At 46.1% G+C, this 23,160-nt stretch overlaps 1 protein-coding gene and 1 non-coding gene across 2 annotated transcripts; one reads left to right on the top strand and one right to left on the bottom strand.

Annotated features, from left to right (window-relative positions):
• The first annotated feature begins 1,260 nt into the window (after positions 1-1,260).
• On the top strand, positions 1,261-18,548 carry LACTBL1 (lactamase beta like 1). The gene is given in 7 exon segments (XM_030230039.2): positions 1,261-1,305; positions 4,518-4,662; positions 6,455-6,564; positions 9,409-9,566; positions 11,356-11,603; positions 14,662-14,767; positions 17,570-18,548. Coding segments are annotated over 7 exon segments (1,791 nt in total).
• TRNAN-GUU (transfer RNA asparagine (anticodon GUU)) lies at positions 10,840-10,913 on the bottom strand. The gene has a single exon. It is a non-coding gene; the product is annotated as a tRNA-Asn (tRNA).
• Positions 18,549-23,160: the final 4,612 nt, after the last annotated feature.

Raw genomic sequence — 23,160 nt, forward strand, 5'->3', positions numbered from 1 at the left:
ATATAATCGAATAGAATACTAGAGATAATATAGACTACCATCTCACTACTCGAATCTAATCTACTCGATATCATATCGATCTCATATACATCATCAATACCTCTACTATAATATAATATAATATCATATCCTAGACATATACATATAAGATCATACATACAATACATCCACTAGACAATCTCATATAATATAATCTACTATCATCTACTCTCATCTCATATACTACTATCATATCATCTCCTCTACTAGAATCTAATCTCCTATACTCTCTATCATCTCCTATACTCTCATATATATCCTCTCATATACTCTCATATCATCTAGTAATATCAGTTTATTATCAACATTTCCAGTCCATAGCATGTTATGGATACCCACACCACAGCTCCCCATTTTCTACTCTGCAGTACCACTGGAGCCAGGAAATCACCAGCAATCCTCCCTCTGGCTGCATGGCTGGACAGATGCTGTGCTGCTTGTGGAGGGGTGAGGCCTGGCCCATTAATCTGTACTCAGAGAGGCTGGCAGCTGGATTAGTGCTTCAGATGCTCTTAACATCTGCAGCTGCAGGACAGCCCCCAGTTCCTCAGCTGGAAGCCGGAGGTAGCAGCAGGGCTGGTAAGAGCTCTTTTTGGGGGGTTGGGGATTGAATTGCTGCTGCCAGGTAGATGGATGAGGGAGATTTAATGGCAGATTTTGTGGGAAAGATGGTGGTGCTGCTGTTATCCTGGCACTTCAAATCATGTCATGCAATCCCTTGGCTGTGATTCCCAAGGGTAAGGGGGTGTTGTTGACTGTGTAGAGGGAACAAGGCAAAGGAGCCTTGCAGTGGGGCTGGAAGGACCCTGTGGAGGAGCCACAGTGAAAATATGTCAGCCCTGAAGGTCTCAAAGCTTTAGTTTCTTATGTTTGGAGGTGAGGTGAGGATGGTCAAGGGAAATGGGAGGTCCCAGAGCTTGGGACGAAACACAAGATGCTGCCAGACCAGAGGCAGAGAGAGGGAAAGTGCTGCTGAGGGCTTTTGTGGTTACTGTGTTTTATCTCATAGAATGGTTTGGGTTGGAAGGGACCTTTAGGACCACCTCATTCCAACCCCCATGTCCCCCATGTCCCCAAAGCCAGTCTTGTCCCTGCAGCTCTTCTTACTCAAGCTGGGCTTTGTTACCTCTTTGCTCTGACTGCTTTTTCCTGCACCAACTCTCTTCTTTCCCTCACAGGGGTTTATAAGCCCTTTATTTGTGGGGACGAGCAGCACAGGGGATGAGAAGAGCCTCCTGAGCAGCCATGGAGGGGTTACAGCTGCGGGTAAGGATGCCCTCATGCACCTCCCACTATCCTTCAGAGTGCCTGGCAGATAAGGTGAAAGAAATCCCATCTCTGTCTCTGTCCTGTGAGCCTGGGAGCTGGGAATGACTCCCTTGTCTGTCACTGTGGGAGAACTCCAGGAGGCTGTTCAGGATTAAGTCCAGAGAGTGCCTGAGCTCCCAGCTTAGCTCTCCATGTCCCCTCCCCTTGAGCAGCTCCCCAGGCTGGCTGGAGGCACTCAGGGACTGGCCCTCTCCTATTTAATCGCCTCCTGTTCAGATGTCAGGAGGAGATGAAGCTGCTATAAATAGATGGTGAAGCCCTCCTGGTTTCAGCTGTGATTCACACACATGGCACAGAAGCATTAGGAAGAATTAACATCCAATCTCTCAGGCACTTTCCTGTGCAAATGCCATGCTGCCCCTGTCACTTAAGCTCCTTTCCCAGGGGAGATCAGCAGCACTCTCTGGAGGGCCTGGATGGGCCAAATGGATGGGCAAACCCAGAGCAGGACTCCTGGGAAGATAAAACTGGGGCAGGACTGGTGGGCAGAGAAAGGCGGCTGCTCCAGCTGGTGCCAGAGCAGTGCCTGCCCGTGAGGCAGAGCTGCCTTTGGGACATGCCCAGGGCTCCTGCTGCCCCCTGCCCTGGCTGAGGCTGGCCAGGATGGGGCTGTTCAAGTGCCCACACGCCTGGAGGAAGGACAACAGCCTTTGGGACTGAGGCAGCTCCTGGAGGTGGTACGTGAGGGACTGGGGGTCTTTCTGGCTCTCCCTATTCCCTGCTGAGCTGTGCCTTGGGCGAGCAACCCTTGTGGGGCAGGATAGTGACCTGGGTGGTCCAATGGGAATCCCCAGTTGTTCCTCCCATCCTCATTTTTAAAAGCTCGGGGGAAAAAATGTATCCTATTGCTAGGCTTTCCCCATGGGAAGCTGTGTGCACTCATTCCTGCAAGTGTTTGCATCCATTTGCATGTGTTTAAGTCCTCAATGTCCCCCTCCCCCTGCCTTGCTGTGTCTGTGTGTGAGCTGTGACAGTCACAGAGACACAGAGTCAGGGGGAAACCAGAGGAAGGTGAGACCAGACAGGTCCTGGAGTGGAAATTGTGAGGAGGGTTTATAGGGATCTATCCATCTTCTTGCCTGACAGTCTCCCAGGTGCAGGAGAAAAGTGGTATTTTCCCTGAAAAGTAGTTTGGAGGATAGAGCATCTCCTCAGATGGAGAAATATTTCTCACACATTCGGGTATCTGGTGTGTCATCAATAAGGGAGAGATCCATATCTCTGGGCCATGGTATTGCCAGGGTTTCTTTGCATTCCCACCAGAGCACAGGGCAGAGAAGGAAAAACCCTTTCAGAGCACTCATGATCCACATGAAGTAAAGGGGAGTTTAGACAGAAGGATAAGTTTAGACTAAAAGATGAGCTCAAAGTCGGTATCTCTATGTCCTCAGTTACTGGCCCAGGAAGTCTAGAGTCCATGAGATGAAAAATAGAAAATAGTCTTCTCACTTGTTCTTTGGCACTCAGGAAGCAGGGCTTCTCAGTGAAGCAAAGAGAGAGGCAGAAAAATGGTCAGAGGAACTGAAAATTGGTGGAGGAGTCAATGTTATTAAGATGGGACTAAATCCAAGAAAGTTACCCGTGAGCACTCCAGGGCAGAGGGCCCTGTCCCCCTCCTTGCTGCAGGAAAACAGCTCTGGGTGACATCCTTGAACACACACTGAGCCACAGCATGAGGGGATTAAAGAGATCTCAGCACAGGCTTTTCCTTGGGCAATGGAATCTCCTGCCTGCTAAGACCCTGAAGGAGGTTGGTATATCCAAACAAAAATGGGATTGGTGTCAGGATGGAATTCCCCTATTTAGAAACAAGTCACAGGCTGGAATAGGGACCTGGAGTGCTCAGGCAAGCTCAGGTGTGAGTGGGTCTGCAGGCATCTGCACAATCTTAAGCCATCCTTGAATTTTAATTATGTTATGGAAGAACCTGACATAAGCTGCTTTCAGAAAATCCTGTAGGAATGCCTGACCAGGCTGAAGATTTTTAGGAAAAATTATTATATATTTCTGTTATTATGCAGAAAGTGGAACTGCAACTCAGAGTTCCAGTGAAGGCTGGAAAACCCAGCTGGATCCACAGAACCATGTGTGAGTCTGGGAGAGGCTCTGCAGATTCCCTGGCTGTGAGTGACAAGGCTCAGTTGATTTGCAGAAGCTTTTGCGTGAGCTATCCTGTATCTCCAAAACAGAGGGGGGAAAATGGCTGTGTGGAAATCTAAAGGGAATATTTCAATCTGTCTATCCTACAAGTGAGTCCAGACAACCTGAAACAGCATAGGAATGTGGAGCATATTGGATGCAAATGGCAGGCCATATGTTTTATAACATGAATTGCCAAACTTTCAAAAGCATCCTCCTGACCTCCTGCAGGCAGTGAAGGAGCACAGCTCAGGCTCAGGCACCTCCTCATTTGTCATCTGTTCCTTGTTTTTCTTCAACATTGATCCGGTTCTCTCACCAACCTGGATGGTCTCCAGTGTTGTGAGAGCTGCACACACTCAAATATCAGGCAGTTTTCCAAAACATGGCATCTGTAAATGCCAAGCTTACAGATGGTACGTGATAGAATGGGATTTACAGGCATAACAGAGAAGAGTAAGGGCAGCACAGAGTGAAAAATTCCATCATTCATCTAGAAAAGCTGGATCTGCTCAGATGGTCTGGCTGGTGGCTGCCATGAACAGATGCTGGACTCTGGAAAAAGGGGCTGGAAAGATATCCAGTAATAAGTCATGGTGATTGAGAAGGGAGGAAGTGAGGGCTGTAACTGAGACTCTGCCAGGCTGGGATGATGAGCTTCACCTGCAGGGAGGGGAGAAGGCAAAAAGAGTGGTTGGTGTTCCACAAGAACCAGCAAGGGGAGGAGAGTTAATGGCTCACAGAGCTACCTGAAAGCCAGGAAGTAATTTCTGGTTCCAGTTACCCCAACGGGGACTGGTCTGTCCTGCCCTGGTGCAGCAATGTTACTGAAATTATCCCAGAATAGTTTGTGTTGAAGAGACCTTAAAGCTCATCCCATTCCACCCCCTGCCATGGGTAGGGACACTTCCACTAGGCCAGGTGAGTCCTGTCCCTGCAGCAGCTTTGTTCTCCAGCACAGAGAACAAAGCTGCTCTCTCTCCCCTAGCCCATTCCTTTTCCATTCCCAGCAGGCACCCTGCAGCCGGAGCTTTCTCAGGCTCACTGCCATGGAGCTGAAGTGGATCCACGTCTTGGTCGTCTTCCTCCTCCTGCTGTCCGTAGCCATGACCGGCTGCTTCCTGTGGCAGTACAGCCTCCCCAAGCTGGAGCCCAGTGAGTAGGGGGTTCAGCCTTGAGCCTGGTGTGTTGCAGAAATTTGGAAGACTATAAACATGTTTCTTCCCAAAGAACACTTCCCCAAACACAAATTTCCCCAGAGAGCAATAAAGCAAGGCCACAGAGGCCACAAGGCTGGGTCTATGGAGGCATCACGTCACTCTACTGCTGTCCAAAGAAGCTCCATCATTCCTGGCCTAGGTTTGGATAACTGCTAAGGAGGCATTTTATTTTAGATTCTTTATCTTTTATTTTTTCTGTTGGTACTCCAGTTAGTTACTCCAATTTAGAAACAGGATTTTTTTGTACCTTACCATCTGCTTCAGGGTTTTCTCTCTTTCCTGTTCCCCAAATCTTTGCCCTGGCTTAAGCCCCCTGGTTCACACTAGAATTCATAGAATCAGAATCATAGAAAGGTTTGTGCTGGATGGACCTTAAAGCCCCTTCTGTTCCACCCCCCTGCCGTGGGCAGGGACACCTACCACTATCCCAGGGTGCTCCAAGCCACGTCCAGCCTGGCCTTGGACACATCCGGGATGGGGCAGCCAGAGCTTCTCTGGGCACCCTGTGCCAGGGCCTGCCCACCCTCACAGCCAGGAATCCCTTCCCAATATCCCATCTATTCCTGCCCTCTGGCAGTGGGAAGCCATTCCCCCTTGTTCTGTCACTCCATCCCTTGTCCAAAGCCCCTCTCCTGCTCTCCTGGAGCCCCTTTAGGGCCTGGGAAGGACTCTAAAGTCTCCCTGGAGCCTTTTCTCTCCAGGAGAACACTCCCAATTATCCCAGCCTGGCTCCAGAGGGGCTCCAGCCCATGGAGCCTCTCCGTGGCCTCCTCTGTTGATTATAGGAAACTCAACTGATCCACTCAATGCACTGCATGCACAAGGATTAAATATACAAAGTGTCAATGGATTAGAGTTTTAAGTAGCTTAAAGGTGTCATAAAATCCACGATGAAGGTGCTAGAAGTATTTCAGAGACCAAGGGTTGAGAAGGTTTCAAACCACACATTTTTATCTCAGAGTACCAGACTGCCTGTAGGCTGTGTGTGTCCACCCCTGTCCATCTCCAAGATTTCCTAGTGCCATTTCTCTCCTCATCCCAATTTCTGATGCTTCATGTTCACCTGGTAAGCAAGAAGATGGCATTTTGTCCCCAGCTGTCAGAGCAGGGTAGCTGTATTTATGAACACCTTGGGATCAGCTGGTGCCTCCAAGTAAGGCAGTTCCCATCTCCTTCAAAGTTTAAAGAACTTTGCTGACCACAAAAATTTAAGCTGTCTGTAGGATATGGAGCATGCAGCTGATTCAGGAGACAACTAATGGAGTGGGTGTGGGGCCTACCAAGTGTTGTTAGTACAGGATTTCAGGTGGCCCTCACAGGTCACTCCTGGCCCCATTTCTGAGGTTATGATACAGGGATGACTGCCACTGCTGTCCTGAGCCCCAGCTCACACTTTCCTTCAGACATGGGAGACCCTTCCAGGGGGCTAAACCCACTGCCAGGCACTCCAGTCTTCTGCAGCCCCAGTTCTTTACTGTCCCAGGTTGCAGAGTTAGTTGAAGTACATCCTGTGTCCATCCCATGTTGGAATAAGCAATAACAGGGCACAGTGCCCCTGCCAGCCTTGTTTTACATCAGACAGAAATAATTCAGCAATGTCCTTTATCGATGCAGAAATATCCCTTGGGCCAATGCAAGCAAAAAAGCTCGTGGGGGCTGCTGGATGAGGTTCAAGCTTGCCCATGTGTCTGCTGAGGTCACCTGTGTCATCCTAAACTGTTTTCCAGATCCGTCTGTGATGGAGGTGAGGTCAGAAGCTGTGCAGATGTGTCCCCGCTATCCTGAGCCAGTCCCACTGGACCACCCCCTCCCCATCCTGAAGGAAGCACTGGAGAAGGTCTGTGGGGAGGAGGGAGAGAGGGATACCCAGCTCTCAGCTGCTCTTCTGCAGGGGAGATGGTGGATTTTGCCATTGAACATCCTGGGGAAGGAGGTGGGGAATTGAGGAGGAGGGGAACATCCAAACCGAGAAATGGATGTGTGAACTCCTTCAGTGAGCAGTTCTCTTTCCCAGAGGGTGAGCTGGGATGGACAAACATCATCACTTGTCCATCAGAAGGTATGGTGAGCTTCCACCACCAAAAAATAATGGCTCTTTGCATCTGGTCCACTATTATGCAGCCCTCATGTCTTGGAAAGTACCTGGCTCAGGTGCTCTCTAGTTCCAATTCATCAGCCAGGGCCAAATTTTCTTTCTTTGCTGGCTTTCCCCACAGCTCAGTTTAAAAATTAAAAATATGCTTATACATAACTCCAGGGAAGGGAGTGGAGGGGAAGGGGAAGGGGAAGAAGGTCTGCATCTGTCTGGAAGAGGGTGTGATACACTGTCATGATATTCTCAGTATGGGATGGATCTGACATTTTAGCACTGCCTGAACTTCTGGCTCTGAGGAAGCCCTGCAGTACTGCTCTGACTAGACTGTCTGGACCATAAGAATAATCATGCTCTGACAGGACATTCCCTATTTTTAGCCCCTATCACATGCTCTCTCACTTATCTCCTTCTCAAAAGTAGAGGGCAATCAACACTGTAAACAATACCCAACATGCAAGTGAATCATGAATTTATACAGTGAAAAAGAAAAAGTTTTCTGTTGTATTTTATGTTATTTCTCTAATAATCCCTCCTATTTTATTTGCCTTTTTGTCTGCCTTAAGGCACTGAGCAAATGTTTCCATAGGAACATTCACCACAGCCCTGAGGTCCTGCTGCTGAGAGCTCAGGACCAGGTTTGGGCAGTTTCCTTGCACACACATGGCTTTATCCCCACTGAATTTCAATTCCCATCACTTCACATCCACTTTTATGAAGTCTCTGCCTGTCTGCAGGTCCAGGCAGGTCTAAAGGTCAGACTCTGAGAAAAGGAGGACCATGATTGTTGACATGAATCTTAGATTGACATGGATTGGAAGAGACCTCAAATTTCACCCAGTCCCAGTCCCTGCCACGGCAGAGACACCTTCCACTGTCCCGGGCTGCTCCAAGCCCCATCCAGCCTGGCCTTGGACACTTCCAGGGATCCAGGGGCAGTGACAGCTGCTCTGGGCACCTGTGCCAGAGCCTCCCCACCCTCACAGCCAGGAATTTCTTCCCAATATCCCATCTAACCCTGTCCTCTGGCAATGGGAAGCTATTCCCCCTCGTCCTGGCACTCCATCCCTTGTCCAAAGTCCCTTTTCATGGTCTCCATGAGAGCAGAGACTTCTCAGGAGGTCCTGGGGCACCAGATGAACACATCCACAGATGCACCAGATAGGCCACTGATCTATGGGAAGAGAGGGCAAAGGACCCTGACAGAAGAATTGGACACAAGCTGGATGTTTCCACTTGTTGCTCTCAGTGCACTTCCCCTGGCCATTCAGTGAAGAGATCCCAAGGACATGACTCGGTTTGGCTTTTCTTGCCTCCAATGCTGGGTCTGGAAGCGTATTTCTTATGCCTTAACCATGGTGTGCAAAACAAAACGTGTGCCTGAAAATTATATGTGCAAGGTGATGACATAGCTTTGAAAAAGTCCCAAAAGGGCAAGATTGATGCATTCTTCTTGCAGGAGGTGGGTGCAGAGCTGATGAGGAGTTCTGTACAGCTCAGTGAAGAGCTCTGCACAGCCCTGGCACAACAGGGAGCCAGGAGCAATCACAGCCCTTCAGCTGCTCAGAACTATTTCTCAGGTTGTGGTTTAAACAGAAGTCCATGGGAAACAGTAAAGGAAAAAAGGTCACTAGAAAACTGGGAAAAGTAGGCTTTAGAAATAGAAAGAACAGAAAACTTAGAGTTAAGTTGTAGCTGTAAAGTCTGAAAGTAGAAAAAGTGAAAATTGTATAGCAAGCAAGGACATTAACCAATAGCTTGAATCTTAGGTTTGGTTAAGATAGACCTCAAGACTGTAGGAAAATATCTTTAGCAAGACAGTAGAAGGTTTTAAAATTAGTAATGGGGTATTGTGTATTGTTAATAGAAAGAAGACAAGCAAGCATTGGGTGAAGTTGGTGTATGTGTACTTTTAGTAATTGGCTAAAAAAATTGTCTGTAAGATTTAGCAATATGCTATTGGCTAGAGTTTTTGAAATGTTCTAAAACAAAGAAACAAAGAAATCTTTGGTTGTTGCTGTATGTGAGCTTTGCCATCTTTGTATTGTCTCAACCATGTAATGAGGCTGATGCTGCAAATAAAGCTCAAGGAACGTATCCCAGCAGTCCTGTCCCATTCGTGAATGAAAGAGAAAAAATAATCACACCAACACAGAGCCCAAGCTCCAGAGTGTTTCATGACATGGGAAGTGTCATGGGATATCTGAAAAGTCTTTTTCTCATATATCTTTGACCCTAAAATACCAGTGCAAAGTACAGATGTGCAGAATACAAATTAAAAAAGAAGAAATTGCAATTATTACATGTTGATACTTGGTTTTAATCATAAATATTACAAGCATAAGCACCACATTCTTCTACACAGTGGATATGTAGACTGAAAAAAGACACGGAATACAACAGAAGCAATTCTAGAAGAAACGGATAAGCAGTTAAAGTACTTTTTTTTCCAAAACACTGTTCATAGGATCAGTCTCGAGTGCTTGGGAGTGAGGAGGGTGGATGATCTGAGCCTTCTATTGCTTGGTACAGACTGCATGCATTGTAAGACGCTTTTTTTGGGAGTTCATGGTTTCCCTTTCTCCCCAGGTGGACCAGATGCTGCGGCAGAAGATGCACAGCTCTGGGCTCCCGGCCATGTCAGCCATTGCCATCTACAACGACACCGTGCTCTGGACGGGCAACTTCGGCAAGAGGAACGCCTCTGACCCTGCCTCAGGGGTGCCCAACGAGTACACCATCTACAGGTGAGGCACCTGGCACAGCTGTGAGAGCTAGGAAAGGGCAACCACACCTATGGAGAGCTGGTACCTCTTGTATTTTCAGGGACTCCTGAGGCAGGGAGGAATGATGCATCTGACTCCATGTTCTCAGATGGCTAATTTATTATTTTTTCATGATACTATAATATATAAAAGAATACTAAACTAAACTATACTAAACTATACTAAAGAATATAGAAAAGATACTTACAGAAGGCTAAAAGATAATAATGAAACTCGTGACTCTCCAGAGTACAACAGAGCTTGACCATAATTGGCCAATAAGTCAAAATAATTCACAGCAGAAAGCACTGAAACAATCACCTGTTGGATAAACAATCTCCAACCACATTCCAAAGCAACAGAACACAGGAGAAGCAAATGAGATAATACTGTTTTCCTTTTTCTCTGAGGCTTTCCAGCTTCTGAGGAGAAGAATTCTGGCAAGGGGATTTTTCCAGAAAATATGATGGTGACAGGTACCTGCAATAGAGCCACCATCACAAACTGCAAGTCCATGCAGGAAACTCTGCTGGCTTATGCTGGAACTTTGTGGGACAAATTGAATTCCCAGATTGTTGTATGCTGGTGGTTTACTGAGTTACTTTGGATTTATTTATGCATTTTTAAATTTAATTCTGACAATATTTTAAATTGGAATAGCAATGACCCTAAAGAACCTGAAAACATACTGTTCCTTACATGGGAATGGCTTCATGTCCAGGGCACAAACCCGAAGACCAAGAGCTGACACAGATTTGGAGAGCAGAGCGGAGACAGTGTCACAGGATTAAAAAAAATAATTATAAATGTTGGTTAAGGAAAAACTGATGTTTGGGATGAATATCTGCAGAACACCGAAAGCAGACCCATAAGCTTAATTATTGTTCCAGTGAAGTCAAATTCATATTGGCTGTTATTTTTTAGGTTAAGACAGAAAAAAGCTCTTGATGTGGGCTAAAATCAAGATGAAGGAAATGCTTCCTTCCTCTAAAGATCAATTTTCAATGAATTGTAACTGTGTTATCTAAGAAACATGGGCTGCTGTCTGACTATAAAATCTTGTCTTTGGAATGAGCAATTTTGGACAGCTTCAGCAGCTGTGATTATGTTTCCTCCCCAACTGTATAATGGTAAAGTGACTTTCTGCTATTTTTCCTCCAGAACCACTGAATTATTTGGGTTGGAAGGGACAGCCAAGGTCTAGTTCCAACCCTCTAGTTCCACCCCCCTGCCACAGGAACAGGAGTCAGGGCCACATCCCTGGGTGGGCTTGAACCACCAACTTTTTGGTTAACAGCCGAACGTGCTGACCAATTGCACCACAGGGACAGCCTGGATGGGCCTAAAAACTGTGGGAATCTGGCATTTAGGGACAGTTTGGTAGTGCTGGGTAAATGGTCCAACTCAGTGATCTGAAAGGTCTTTTCCCACCTAAATGATTCTGTGATTTTAACCTTAAAATTCCAATAAACAATGTGAGAGTGTTTATGGTATTTACTAACAAGTAATTTACAATTCATGTCTTTTTATGAATGCCAAGTGAAGAGAAAGAGCTCAGCAGCCCACTGCACTGCTGGAGACATTCAGAGATTATGTTTCAGTCTATAAAGATTCACATTTAAGGATATTAATTCAAACTTCCTGCCTGTATTTTAGCATTCCCTCTGGAATGAACAAAGGTGTAACACATAAAATCACAGTGATGTCTTCTTTCCTCTTGATTCATGGGCTTTCTAATGCTAAATTTCTCCAAATATTTCTTCCCTAACAGAATTGCCAGTGTCTCCAAGATCTTCCCCACCATTATGTTGTACAAGATGTGGGAGGAAGGAAAAGTCACATCCCTTGATGACCCACTGGAGCGTTATGCCCAGAACTTTGTTATCAAGAACCCTCTGGGGAGGCTCAAGGACTCAGAGCAGAGATACACAGCAGATGGCCTGGTGTTTCTGGACAAAGGCTCGGTGCCCCTGAAGCCATCCCTGGTCACCCTGCGCAGAATGGCCAGTCAGCTCTCAGGTGAGGCAGCTCCCTGAGTGTCCCTGGGCCTCTCTGCCCTGGAAAGACACCTCAGAGAGAGCAGACCATATTGGAGGAGTAAAAAAAAAAAACAACTGCTGGGAGGCTGTTTCCCAGTCTGGACCCTACACTGTGCATTTCCCGGGGATCAGGCAGGGCTCTTGGAAGCACGGGTTCAGCAGTGTCACGGAGCGCTCCAAGGGAACTCTTGTCCAGGATACCTGCCAGGAAAGGGGCTGAGATGATGAGGTATTTTCCCCTGCAAGTTGAACACAGATTCCTTTCAGGTGAACACAGATTCAATCCTTTCTCCTCACTACCATGACCTGAAATCAGGTTCCAATTGCACAACAGTATTTTGTACTCCAGCCCCATGTGCTCTCATTTTTCTGAGATGTAGAGTTGAGGGTCAAATCTCTTTGCTTTGAATAGAAAGACCTTGATTGCTGAGCTAATTTTAGCTGTCAGTGTGGTTCCTGATCCGGGATTCCTGAGCTATTTATAGCTTGGCATTTGCTGTCAGAGAAGTGTTAATCTGCTACCTTCAGAACTGAGGAACTCATACATCAAGGGAGAAGGAGCTCACAGGACTAAGAACTTTACCCTTTCTCTGAAACAAAGCTGCTAATACTTGACTGTGGGATTACAAAATGTAATGGCCAAAGACAATGATATGTGTGGTATTTTGGTCAATCTCTGTAACACTTACATTTTTTCTGATTGGAATAAATGCCCTAAAATTAAGACCTAAAATCAAAATAGCATATATGCAACTTGCAGGATCTCAGCATAGGGTACAGCATCATCTGAAGAAAGCCAATATGAAAATGAGGGCTCCCCAAAATGGATTGATACTGAAATCTGGAAAGAGGCAGATAAACAATCCAAAGTGGCCAGTGGCCCCATCCCTGCCCTGCTCCTCTACCTGCTGACAAGGTGTGGCTCCATCCAGCTTGATGTTGTCTTCAGGGGCACCAATTCTGCCTGGTCCCTTCTGACAATCCTGAGCAGTTGAAGCTGCTCTGACTGCTCCTCTCACCCAGGGAGGTGTGACGAGCACCCCAGAAATGTTGTAAGGAGCATTAGTCAAAAGAGTATCTGGTCATGGCATAATTGCTTTTAATGTGCAGTCCTTCCATTGCTTCCATCACGGTGTTAGATTTGTGCCCCTGCTCAGCTCCTTTTATGCTCATGTGTATTTTCGGATTTTAGAATGTGGCCCAAATTTCCCAGGGCACCCCTAGAGGACACACCAACCCTTGGACCCTGACAATTCAGCAGAAGGAGGTGTACAGTTTCAAAATCCCAGCTGCAAATCAAAGGAATGTTCTGGTTCTACTTTCTGTTTGCTGTGTGTCAAACCCCAAAAAGGAATAAGTTCTGCTTAGCACTGGGATCAAAGCCACTGCATGACACATTGTAAAGTGGGTTTCATCTAAATTCTTCCAGTGGAAACTGATCTGTAATAGATCCTCATTATCTGGTCTCTTCATTGCATATTACAGAAGTAACTCCAAAGGTTTTTCTCCTCAGCACTCGATTGGCCCATTGCTGGAGGGAAGCTCCAGCTTGTTAAGACTGTGATTTTCCAGTCCACACGAATCACAGGATGGGATGTGATTATTATTAACAACGGGCTTGTCACTTCAATTAGCAGCCCATGAGGTAGAAATCAATGACTGTGGATTATATTATGCTCTGGTTTATCATTTCCAATGAACCTCAAGGAGACACTGCAGTGCTGTCACAGAGCTGGTGAACTCTCCCACTGCTCCAACATTTTCTTTGCTGCCACCAGGGCAAGTACATAATGAAGGAGCCCATTGTCCACTGGAAGATGTCTGCATCTCTTATCTGGCCGTGCAGCTGCACAAATAACCCCAGAGCAGGGGGCAGAGCAGTGCTCTCTCTCCCGCTCAAATGCCAAGTTCAGGCCAGCTGAGAAAAACAAGTGTTGTTGCCAAAAAAGAATGGGGCTTCATTCAGCCTTGCCAGGGTGAAGGACAAGAGGAAAAGGCCTCAAGTTGCACCAAGGGATGCTTAGATCATACATTAGGAAACAAATTTTCAGAGGAAGGGTTGTAAAGCATTGGCAAAGATTGCTCAGGGAAGTAACGGAGTCACCATTCTGGGAGGCATTCAAAAAATGTGAGAAGTCCCACCTGGGGACACGGGTGGACAGGACAGTGCTGGGTTAATGGTTGGAATCCATGATCCTGGAGGGCTTTTCCAGCCTTAGTGAATTCATGATTAAGACATGGTCACTGAGCACACGATTGTGAGTCATTTTTCTGTCAAAAGCATACATTTCCCAATTTCCTCCTAAACATCCACATCAAAGCAAGTTGCAAATGGCAGCAAGGATTCCATTCCAAAAGTGATCTAAGTTCTGGCCTAGGCAAGCCATAGATCCTGTGCAGAGAAGCTGGGGGGATTAAAAAAGTACTGACCAAAAAAATTTTAGGGAATTCGTGTTCAGTGAGGAATGAAAAGTGAAAACAACTTGATATTTTATGCATTTAGAAAGACTGAATAATTAAAAGTGGAAAGAACCTTGGTTTTTTCTATATTCAGAAACCCTGAATAAATGTTGCTAAAGATGAGGGGGAAGATAAAAATACTTTAGGCCAAGCCTGGAGTTGTCCAAAAAAGTTTAGGCCCTCTTTGGTGAAGTACAAAGAATGAAATCCTGTTAAAAGGAGCTGTTATACATGTTTATAGTCAAGGGAATACAGTTACATGGAAATAGAGGGATTTCCCAACACCCCTCTCTTCCAAACCACACCTGGGGATCCAGGATAATTTCCATCATTCCTCAAGGCATTTTCACTGAGATGCAGCAGCCCAGAGTTGATGTTGGAGTTGGACCTATGTAAGCCAGAGTCAGGAGTTCATGACTTGCTGCCATGTCCTGCAGCCCAACAGGAGCAGGCCCTTGCTGTGTTTCCAGAGCTCTCGTGCCCACCACTGGTGCTTCCATTTTGCCATTGAATCTTGCCTTTGCTCTGTCTTCACCAGAGGCATCATTTCCATAATTTCTCTCTTTCCCATGGCACAGGTCTGCCCAGGAGGCTGCGATCCACCAGCCTGCTCTGGAAGGGCAGCACACAGGATGCCCTCACACTGCTCAAAGATGACGTCCTGGTGGCCGACCCAGGAACCAGGTGAGACACATTCCTTTAGGAGCTTTTGGTCTGGATGTGTTCTCCACCCTCAGCCCCATCCCCAGCCTCCACAACTCGTGCACAAAGCCAGCTACTCCCAAAGAGATCTTCAGCCATCTCCTCACACACCTGGCAGAGGCTGGGAAAAAAGACTGTTGGAGGTGTCAGGGTTGGGTTTGGTGTTTTAAGCCCAGCTGAGACAAATTAAACTGTTATAGTTCACTTTATGAGCCTTAAATGATGCAGGTTTTCAAAAATGGAAAGGGAATTTAATTTAAATGGTTTAAATCATCACAGATTTCAGTTAAAATCCTGCCTGTGGTGAATTGTGTGTCTCTAAATTATCAAAAAGGTCTATGAATACTTGTTTCAATTCCTGTATCCTGCTAAAAGTCTGTTACCTGGGTTGCAAACAGTCAAAAATATAATGGAATCATAGAATCCCAGAGGTATTTGGGTTGGAAGGGACCTTAAAGTTCATTTTTTTCCAGCCCTCTGCCAGGGGCAGGGACACCTTCCAGTATCCCAGGATGCTCCAAGCCCTGTCCTGTCACTGACATGCTCTATGAAAAATCCTTTCCTTAGGATTTTTCCCTCCTGAGAAGCTGAGAGGTCTCAAGAACAAAATGCAAACAATTCTTATCTGCTGCTGTGGAATGCAACAGGTGGATCTGTGATTGGTCTCACCTGGTTGTTTCTAATTAATAGCCAATCACAGTCCACGTGTCCAGACTGTCTCGGTCATAGACAAGCCTTTGTTATCCATTCCTTTTCTATTCTTAGCTAAGCCTTCTGATGAAATCCTTTCTTCTATTCTTTTAGTATAGTTTTTAACATAATATATATCATAAAATAATAAACCAAGCCTTCTGAAATATAGAGTCAACTTTCTCGTCTCTTCCCTCATCCTGGGACCCCTGCGAACAATAAATCACTGTCCAACCTGGCCTTGAACAGTTTCCCACAGCCTTCAACGGGATCCAGTGGACAACAGATGAGAGAAAAGATTCAAACTAACTGAGAAGAAACTGTCTAAGACTGCAGAATTGTTTGGTAATTAATTACAGCCTGAAATAATTTACCCAGGATGGCTGAGGATCTACCACTCACTTTTGTTAGTTCTGTCCCACATCATATAGGAGTCTACAACAGATATTCCTTAAAGGATTTTAGGATTTTAATACCATCATCTTCTTTGGTATTTTTATCTTTATTGTAACTTATCTCCATTGGTATCTTTATTTTATGATCTCCATGAAGATAAATAAGGACATCCCCTTACAGTCTCTCAACGCCTTATTAATTGATATGCTGGTAGTTTTCACTCTCTCTCCTTGTTCTTGGTTATGCTTCCCAGCTAACAGATCATTCTTCCCAAAGGAAGTTCACATTCACTGATACAGATGTTTTAACATATTTTTCTATGTTGAAATTCAGCTCCATTTCAAATACAAGGTTTTACCTACAGAATGTGATTGTTCTTAGGGTAAGAATATATATGCTCACTATGCTTTTATTCAACTAAATGGGCTGGAAAAGGTTGAAGTGGTACCAAATTTATGATCCTAATAGGTCTCAATGAGATGTGTGGCTTCGCACAATTAAAAAAACCAACAGGGTTGAAAATTTAAAGAATTTTGAAAATGTATTTTTAAAAAATGCCCCTTCATGTTTTCATGCTATTAAACTTCATTCAATTCTGAAGACATAAATCACTTGATGGCTATTAAAGACGGGAGTACTCAAGTTTCTTTAATGATTCCACATTGCTGGATGCTGCTTTGTGGGCTTTTAAGTGCTCTTTAAGTGCTTTTACCATCTTAAGGTAGCTTAGATATCTAAGTGATTATCCCATGGCAAATCCCCAAAGAAGTTTACCCAGGATTTTGAGACCTTTAAGGTGAGCACCTGGAACTCCCCACGCTGCTCTTAAAAATAATGGATAGTGAACAATTATAAACAGCAAGCCAGGTTATGCAAATATAGAGGAGTTGTTTCTTTTCCATCTCCAGATCTCTCTGTACATTAGGGTTAAACAGCTCTGCTGATGTTCCTGTAAAACATTTCTGTTTCTTGATTTAACAGCAAATCATGGAAACAACATGCAGCTTTTCTTGTGGGAATCCATAAAATCTGAAGGGTTTGGGAAAGCTGCAAAAGGCAGACCTCAGAGACAGCAGAACTGTGATTAGAGCTAAGCAGTAGCCATGAGATAGGTCAGCAAAAAATTATGTAAAAGTAAGGACAAAGAACTATGGTCTGTGTATTAACACTTGTCTAGAATAACTCCCTAAGCTGCAGAAAAGTATATCTAGCAAGATATAAGGAAGTTTCAAGCTTAATAAAGGAACTCTGTGCGTTGTGTTTTAAGGCTTACAAGCAGGTCTTTTATTCTAAATAGGCAGGCATTGTTTTAACCAATGGTACATGTGCTTATAGTGATTGGATAGAACTACTGTCAGTATGCTTTTGCTTTGTGTGATTGGTCAAAAAGCTTATAAAGTAAGTTGTAACATTAAGTTTTTGGTCTGCTGCTGGGGACATGAGCTGCTGGCATCTTCCCACTGTCATAACCATGTCATGAGACTGATGCTGAAAAATAAAACAGCTCAAGGAATGTTCCTCAGCAGTCCCGTCCCGTTCATGATTTGTACATAGCCCCCGGCCGGCGATAGTTCTCTGTCTCTCCTTCATCTGTCATTCTATAAAATGTGAATTTTTCCCTAAAGAAGAGAGACCCAGACACTGATTTTGCATATCACTGATGAACAGCTGATCCAAATATATTCTTCTTCCTTCCAGATGCCACTACAGCAACCTGGCCTTCTCCCTGATGGCACACGTGCTGGCTGAGCACGCCGCCGATGGGCAGTACCAGCGCTGGATCTCGGAGAACATCCTGGAGCGCCTGGGCATGGAGGACACAGGCTTCGACATCACGGCGCCCATCCGTTCCCAGATGGCCGTGGGCTTCTACAGCAGCCAGCAGCCAGCCCCGCTCTATGACCTGGGCTGGTACCGGCCCTCTGGCCAGATGTACTCCACAGCTGCTGACCTGGCCAAGCTGGCCATGGTCTTCCTGGGCACTTACCACCGCCGGCTGCTCGAGCCCGACACAGTGAAGACGATGCTGACACCCCTGCTCAAGTGCTCCGTGGAATACTTTGCTAACAAGACAGGCACACCCTGGGAGATTAATGAGCAGTTGGGATATGATGTCATCAGGAAGGATGGGGACCTTGATGGTTACTCAGCAACCTTCTCTCTTATTCCCAAGCTCCGTCTGAGCTTCATTGTGCTGATGGCAGGGCCCAGACCGCAGGGTGGGGACATTGTGACTCAGACATACGACTATCTCATCCCTGCCATGGAGACAGCATTCAGAGAGGCCGACAAAAGCTTGGTTCCTCCTCCAAACCCTATCCCTTATGTTGGCTACTACACCTATTCCAACCTGACTTTCTATGAGATCAAAGTTGGAATTGGTGGGGTGCTGCTCATGCAACAGTTTGGGCCTCATGTGGAAGAGCTGATCCCTGAAAAGTATCGAACAATCAAGCTCCACCACCTGGAAGATCGCGTTTTCCAAGTTGTTTTTGACAAGGAGTTCCCATGTGTTCTGCACCTGGGCTCTGCCTCCATCTCACTGGAGACACAGAATGGGCAGCTCTTTAACTTCTACCCCTTCGACCGCAAGGGTTTGTCTCCTGGCTTTGACGCCCCGGGGCTGAACACCTACAACGTGGTGCGTGTGCTGCGCAAGCCCGTGTTCTATAGCTAAACATTCCACGCTCCTCCCTCCACTTCTGGGAGCTGGCTCCAAATCTGTGTCTTACCAGACTCTCCTGCCGGTGTGGCATTGTGGATGCCATTCCAAAGGGAAGGATGGAGGCAAATGGCTCTTTTGCCAAACAAATCCTTCCCACTTTTAAGACGACTTTTATGACTTGTCACTGGCCCCCAGCAGTGCACAACAGGCCAGCTGGCACCTGGACACACCTGGAGGAAAAAGAAGTGGGAATATGCTGGATGGATGTGTTTGGATGCCATAAAAAAAAAAAGCCAGGCACTAAAGTGTCCACTCTTATATTGTCTGTTTGATGACTACTGTGGTGATCAGCTACTATCATCAAAGGGCTGAGAATTCCTAGGTCTCTCAGAAAATGTCTCTTCATCAGTCCAAGGATTTTTCCAGGGCTTTTCAAGAGCCTTTCTATCACAAACAAGATCCCTTACCTGGGTTTACCAAAAGCATTATGTGCTAAAAAATGGCACCATTGTGACACCAGGCCCTGCTTGGGATCCCTGGGGAGTGTTTCTTTCATGGATCATAAACTTTGAAAAGTGCAGAGCAATGTGGTTCTGTCTTGGCTCCTTGGCTAGTCCTTTGAAGGATGTGGGAGCAGTGTAGAAGCTGAAGCTCACTGCTGGGTGTAGGGGCACAGGACCATAAGGTGGGGTGTTCCAGCTGGACTCAGCTCTGTAATGGTCTCAGTATCCAGGAAAGTGTGTGAGCATGGTGTGGAAATTCAGGAATCACAGGAACCTTTCTGTATGTTCTAGGCAGGATGTCTGGATACAGACATACTCACTGGGTTTCTGCAGCTGGAAGGGAAGATCTGGGGGAAAGTGCATCAGCCTGGGGAGCACCACTTTGGCAACAGCGCCCCTGCACCTGCAGAGTCACCTGTGCATTTCATTATCCCTTACTGTGCCCATGCCATGCCAAGGCAGGCAGGACAGGGAAATGGGTCACACCAACCCCAGGCAGTGCTCCAGGCGTGGGCAGAGTGCCTGGACTCCTGCCCAGGAGGAAAAGGCCCTGGAGGTGCTGGTGACACACAAGCACAGGTGTGCCCAAGTGGCCAAGAAAACCAATAGCCCCTGGCCTGTCCCAGCCATGGTGTGACCACAGGACCAGGGCAGTGATTGTCCCCTGTGCTGGGTATTGGTGAGGCCCCACCTCAAATCCTGGGTCAGTTCTGGGCTCCTCATGACAGGAAAGGCACTGAGGAGCTGGAGCATGTCCAGAGAAGGAAATGGAGCTGGGAAAGGGTCTGGGACACCAGGAGCAGCTGAGGGAGCTGGAAAGGGGCTCAGCCTGGAGAAAAGGGGGCTTGGGGGGGCCTTCTGGCTCTGCACAACTCCCTGACAGGAGGGTGCAGCTGGGGTGTCGGGCTCTGCTCCCAGGGAGCAGGGACAGTACAAGAGGAAGCACCCTCAAGTTGCATCAACAAAACTGTAGGTTGGATATTTGGAAATTTTTTTCTCAGAAAGAGTGCTGGAATTAGAATGGGGCAGTGGTAGAGCCACCATCTTTGGAGGTGTTCAAAAGATGTGTGAATGTGGCACCTGGGGTCATATTTAGTGGTGGCCCTGGCAGTGCTGGAGGAACAGTTGTACTTGATGACCTTGAAGTGTCAACAGTCAACACCACCTCACTGTGATGAGGACGATGTCAGACAGGAGGGCAGACAGGATCATCACAACTTCACAGTCCTGGCTCCTCAATGCCTCTCCAAAATTTGGGGAGGCATTGAGGCTCCAGTCCTGGGTGGAGCATGAAATAAAAGCAAGCAGAGGGGCAGTGCAGGATAGTTCTGACCTTAAAGTGAATATCCAAACTGCAGGGCATGGCAGAGGCTGCACAGCATTGAAATCCAGAGGGAACTGTGATGGGGTTTTACAGAAACTTGCACAAGGTTTTACAGAAACTTGCACAATCAAAGACCCTTCCAAGTGCATATTCTGGTATGAGGTGTATCCTCTTGCAGAGCAATATCCTGCTGCTGCTGGTCCACACAGACTCTTGGATGTGGACATGTCTCAGAGAGGATGAGAAAAAAACCCTCTCTGATCCATTCTCTGATTCTCTCAGTGTTTTCACTCAGTGGACTGCTCTTCAGCTTCAGTTTTGAATAAAGAGACCATCACTGAAGGCCCAGAAATTCCCTGCCTTTTCTCAGAAAATTTCAGTTCCCTAATAAGTACCTGGAACCATGCAAACCTTGCCTTACAGAGCTGCTGCTGTGTTGGTCTCCTCTGGACTTTGTAGAAGATCACATCCCATACCTTGTACGACACCGTATGTTCAATATTTAGTCTGGGCTATAGCAACAGCAATAAAACCTGTCCATGCCACTGTCCTGTGTGGTCACGCCCAGAGGGATGAGTGCAGGCACATTTGGTGCTGATTTCCTGAGGACAATATCACTGCCATAACACTCCTGACACAGCCAAGCCCATGGGATGGGATGTCTGAGTGCAAGATCCTGGAGTGGTCTAATTCTCGTTCTTTTGAGTGAGGGTTACGAGCCAGTGAGGGGCTGTCCTTGCTTTGAAACAAAAGAAGTGATTGTTTACCCTCAAAAGCTTCTGAGAAAAATTAGGATTTATATCCCATGTCACTCACTGATCAGGAGGAAACACCACACTGGACAACTTCCATCTGTGTGATAGAAAGCTGGAGATGTTTTCATTTTCCAAAGAAACGCAAACACCAAGAAGTCTTTTCTAGTGAGTCACCCTCACACCTCTTCATCAACTTTTGGGGTCTCTAATTCATTCTAATTTACAGCAAATCATGTTCTTTGCCATTCCTGAGTCAAATTCATTTCCTGAGCTGCAGCAGAGCTTATCTCACCAAAGCCTGGCTCACCCTGGGAAGGTGAACAGGAGCTCAGTGTGGGCAGGAGAACCCTTCCTTGGCACAGGGGGGGAAAAGGGGACCTTGAAAGATCTGTACAGAGGATTTGGGAGAGGCCATGCATGGCAGACAGGAAAAGGTGGAGTTCTGGGATAGTCCACTCAGTCATGGAGAGCACCCAGTCACAATCCTCAGTCCAAACTTCTTTTTGTAACTTGGTGCCAAAGCAGCATCCTGAGAAGAGCAGAACCTGCTCTGTCATTGGGAGGGAGGGGGTCAGGGGGTGATGGGGGTGACCTGACTCAATTAGCAGGTGTTTTACACCAACTCAAACAGCTCTGTGTGAATTTGCCTTTGTTTTTAACTTGAAATTTTACAGAATCTAAGTTACCACTATGAATAATGTTTAAGGTTTTGTGTATGCTTGCTGCTGAATTTAAAAATATCCCACTGATATTTCACCCATGTCAGAGACTGGCTCCACAATCCATACAACAAACATGCAAACTCTGCCCATCTGCTCACATTTCACTGAATCTGTGCTTTAAAAAGTGACTCAATGTGTCTGCAACAGCCTACAGAAACACAGGGCTTAAAAATGTTTTCAGAATTACTCATCAGGGAACCAAACAAATAGAAAATGCTTCATTAACATTCCCAGCATCAAAACCAGACAAAAACAAAATTTACTTTATTGGTTTAAGAGACCAAATTCTGCCCTAAGGAGCAGTAGTGAAACCACATAATATTGTAATAGTGTCCCTTAAACAGTAGTTACTCTACAAGTTAAAAGACTCTGGACCACTAAGAATGAGAATAATCTGGCAAAACATAAACACCTACATCTCAGAACTTTGAACTCCTTTCTTAGTGAGTTTTAATGACATCAGTCAGCAGAGTGGATTCCTCTCACGTCAAAGGGTAAAATTGGGATAAATTGATGAATCGCACTGTACAAATCCCCAGCCCCCAGCTGGCTGGGATGGACCCAGGCCCATCTGTCATGAGCACCTCTTCAGCTAGAAGGGAGACACTTCCAGAACCTGTTCTAAGGTAAGGACAAGTTCTCAGCTTGCTCACCACCATTGCCCTGAAGACATGAGGGTCACAGATTAAGAGCTCAAAACAAAACAAGGGGTCGTATTTAGTGGTGGCCCATTCTAAGGTCCCATTCTAAGCTGACATTCCTTATGACAACTTCTTCCCCTTTGCAAGGACTCTGCCTTCAGCAGTATCAGCTCAGGCGAGGATCATTCTGATATCTGATATGCATAAAGGGATGGCTGTGCTCCCATTCTCTCTTGCAGCTACACCTCATTTATAAAGACTTTGCTCCCATTCTCTTTTGCAATTGTGTCCCACTTATCCCCAGCCCTCACTGCTCCAAGCTCCCTGTCCTTCCAGCCCATGGAGCCCTCACCTTTCATCCCTTTCCTCTCAGAGCCTGAAGTGGAGCATATCTCCCAAATTCACATTATCCACATTATTCACATTGTCCTGAAAAGTGCTTTTCTTCAACATGCAGTGCTCTGGCACACCCACCCCAGCCCTCATGGCTAATGAGCAAACATGATTTTAATGGTCAAGGTAGAATTTTGCACAGGCAGAGCTGAAATGCAGTTATATTACAGTCTCCAGCACTAGCCAAGCTGACAAAAAATTATGAAAAAACAATAAAAGTAAATTGATGTTTCATGCCCAGAAACACTCAAAGACATAAAAACAGAAAGAAAAAAAATCTTTCCCC

The sequence above is a fragment of the Serinus canaria genome, chromosome 21, assembly GCF_022539315.1.
Source record: "Serinus canaria isolate serCan28SL12 chromosome 21, serCan2020, whole genome shotgun sequence".
NCBI classification, from domain to species: domain Eukaryota; kingdom Metazoa; phylum Chordata; class Aves; order Passeriformes; family Fringillidae; genus Serinus; species Serinus canaria.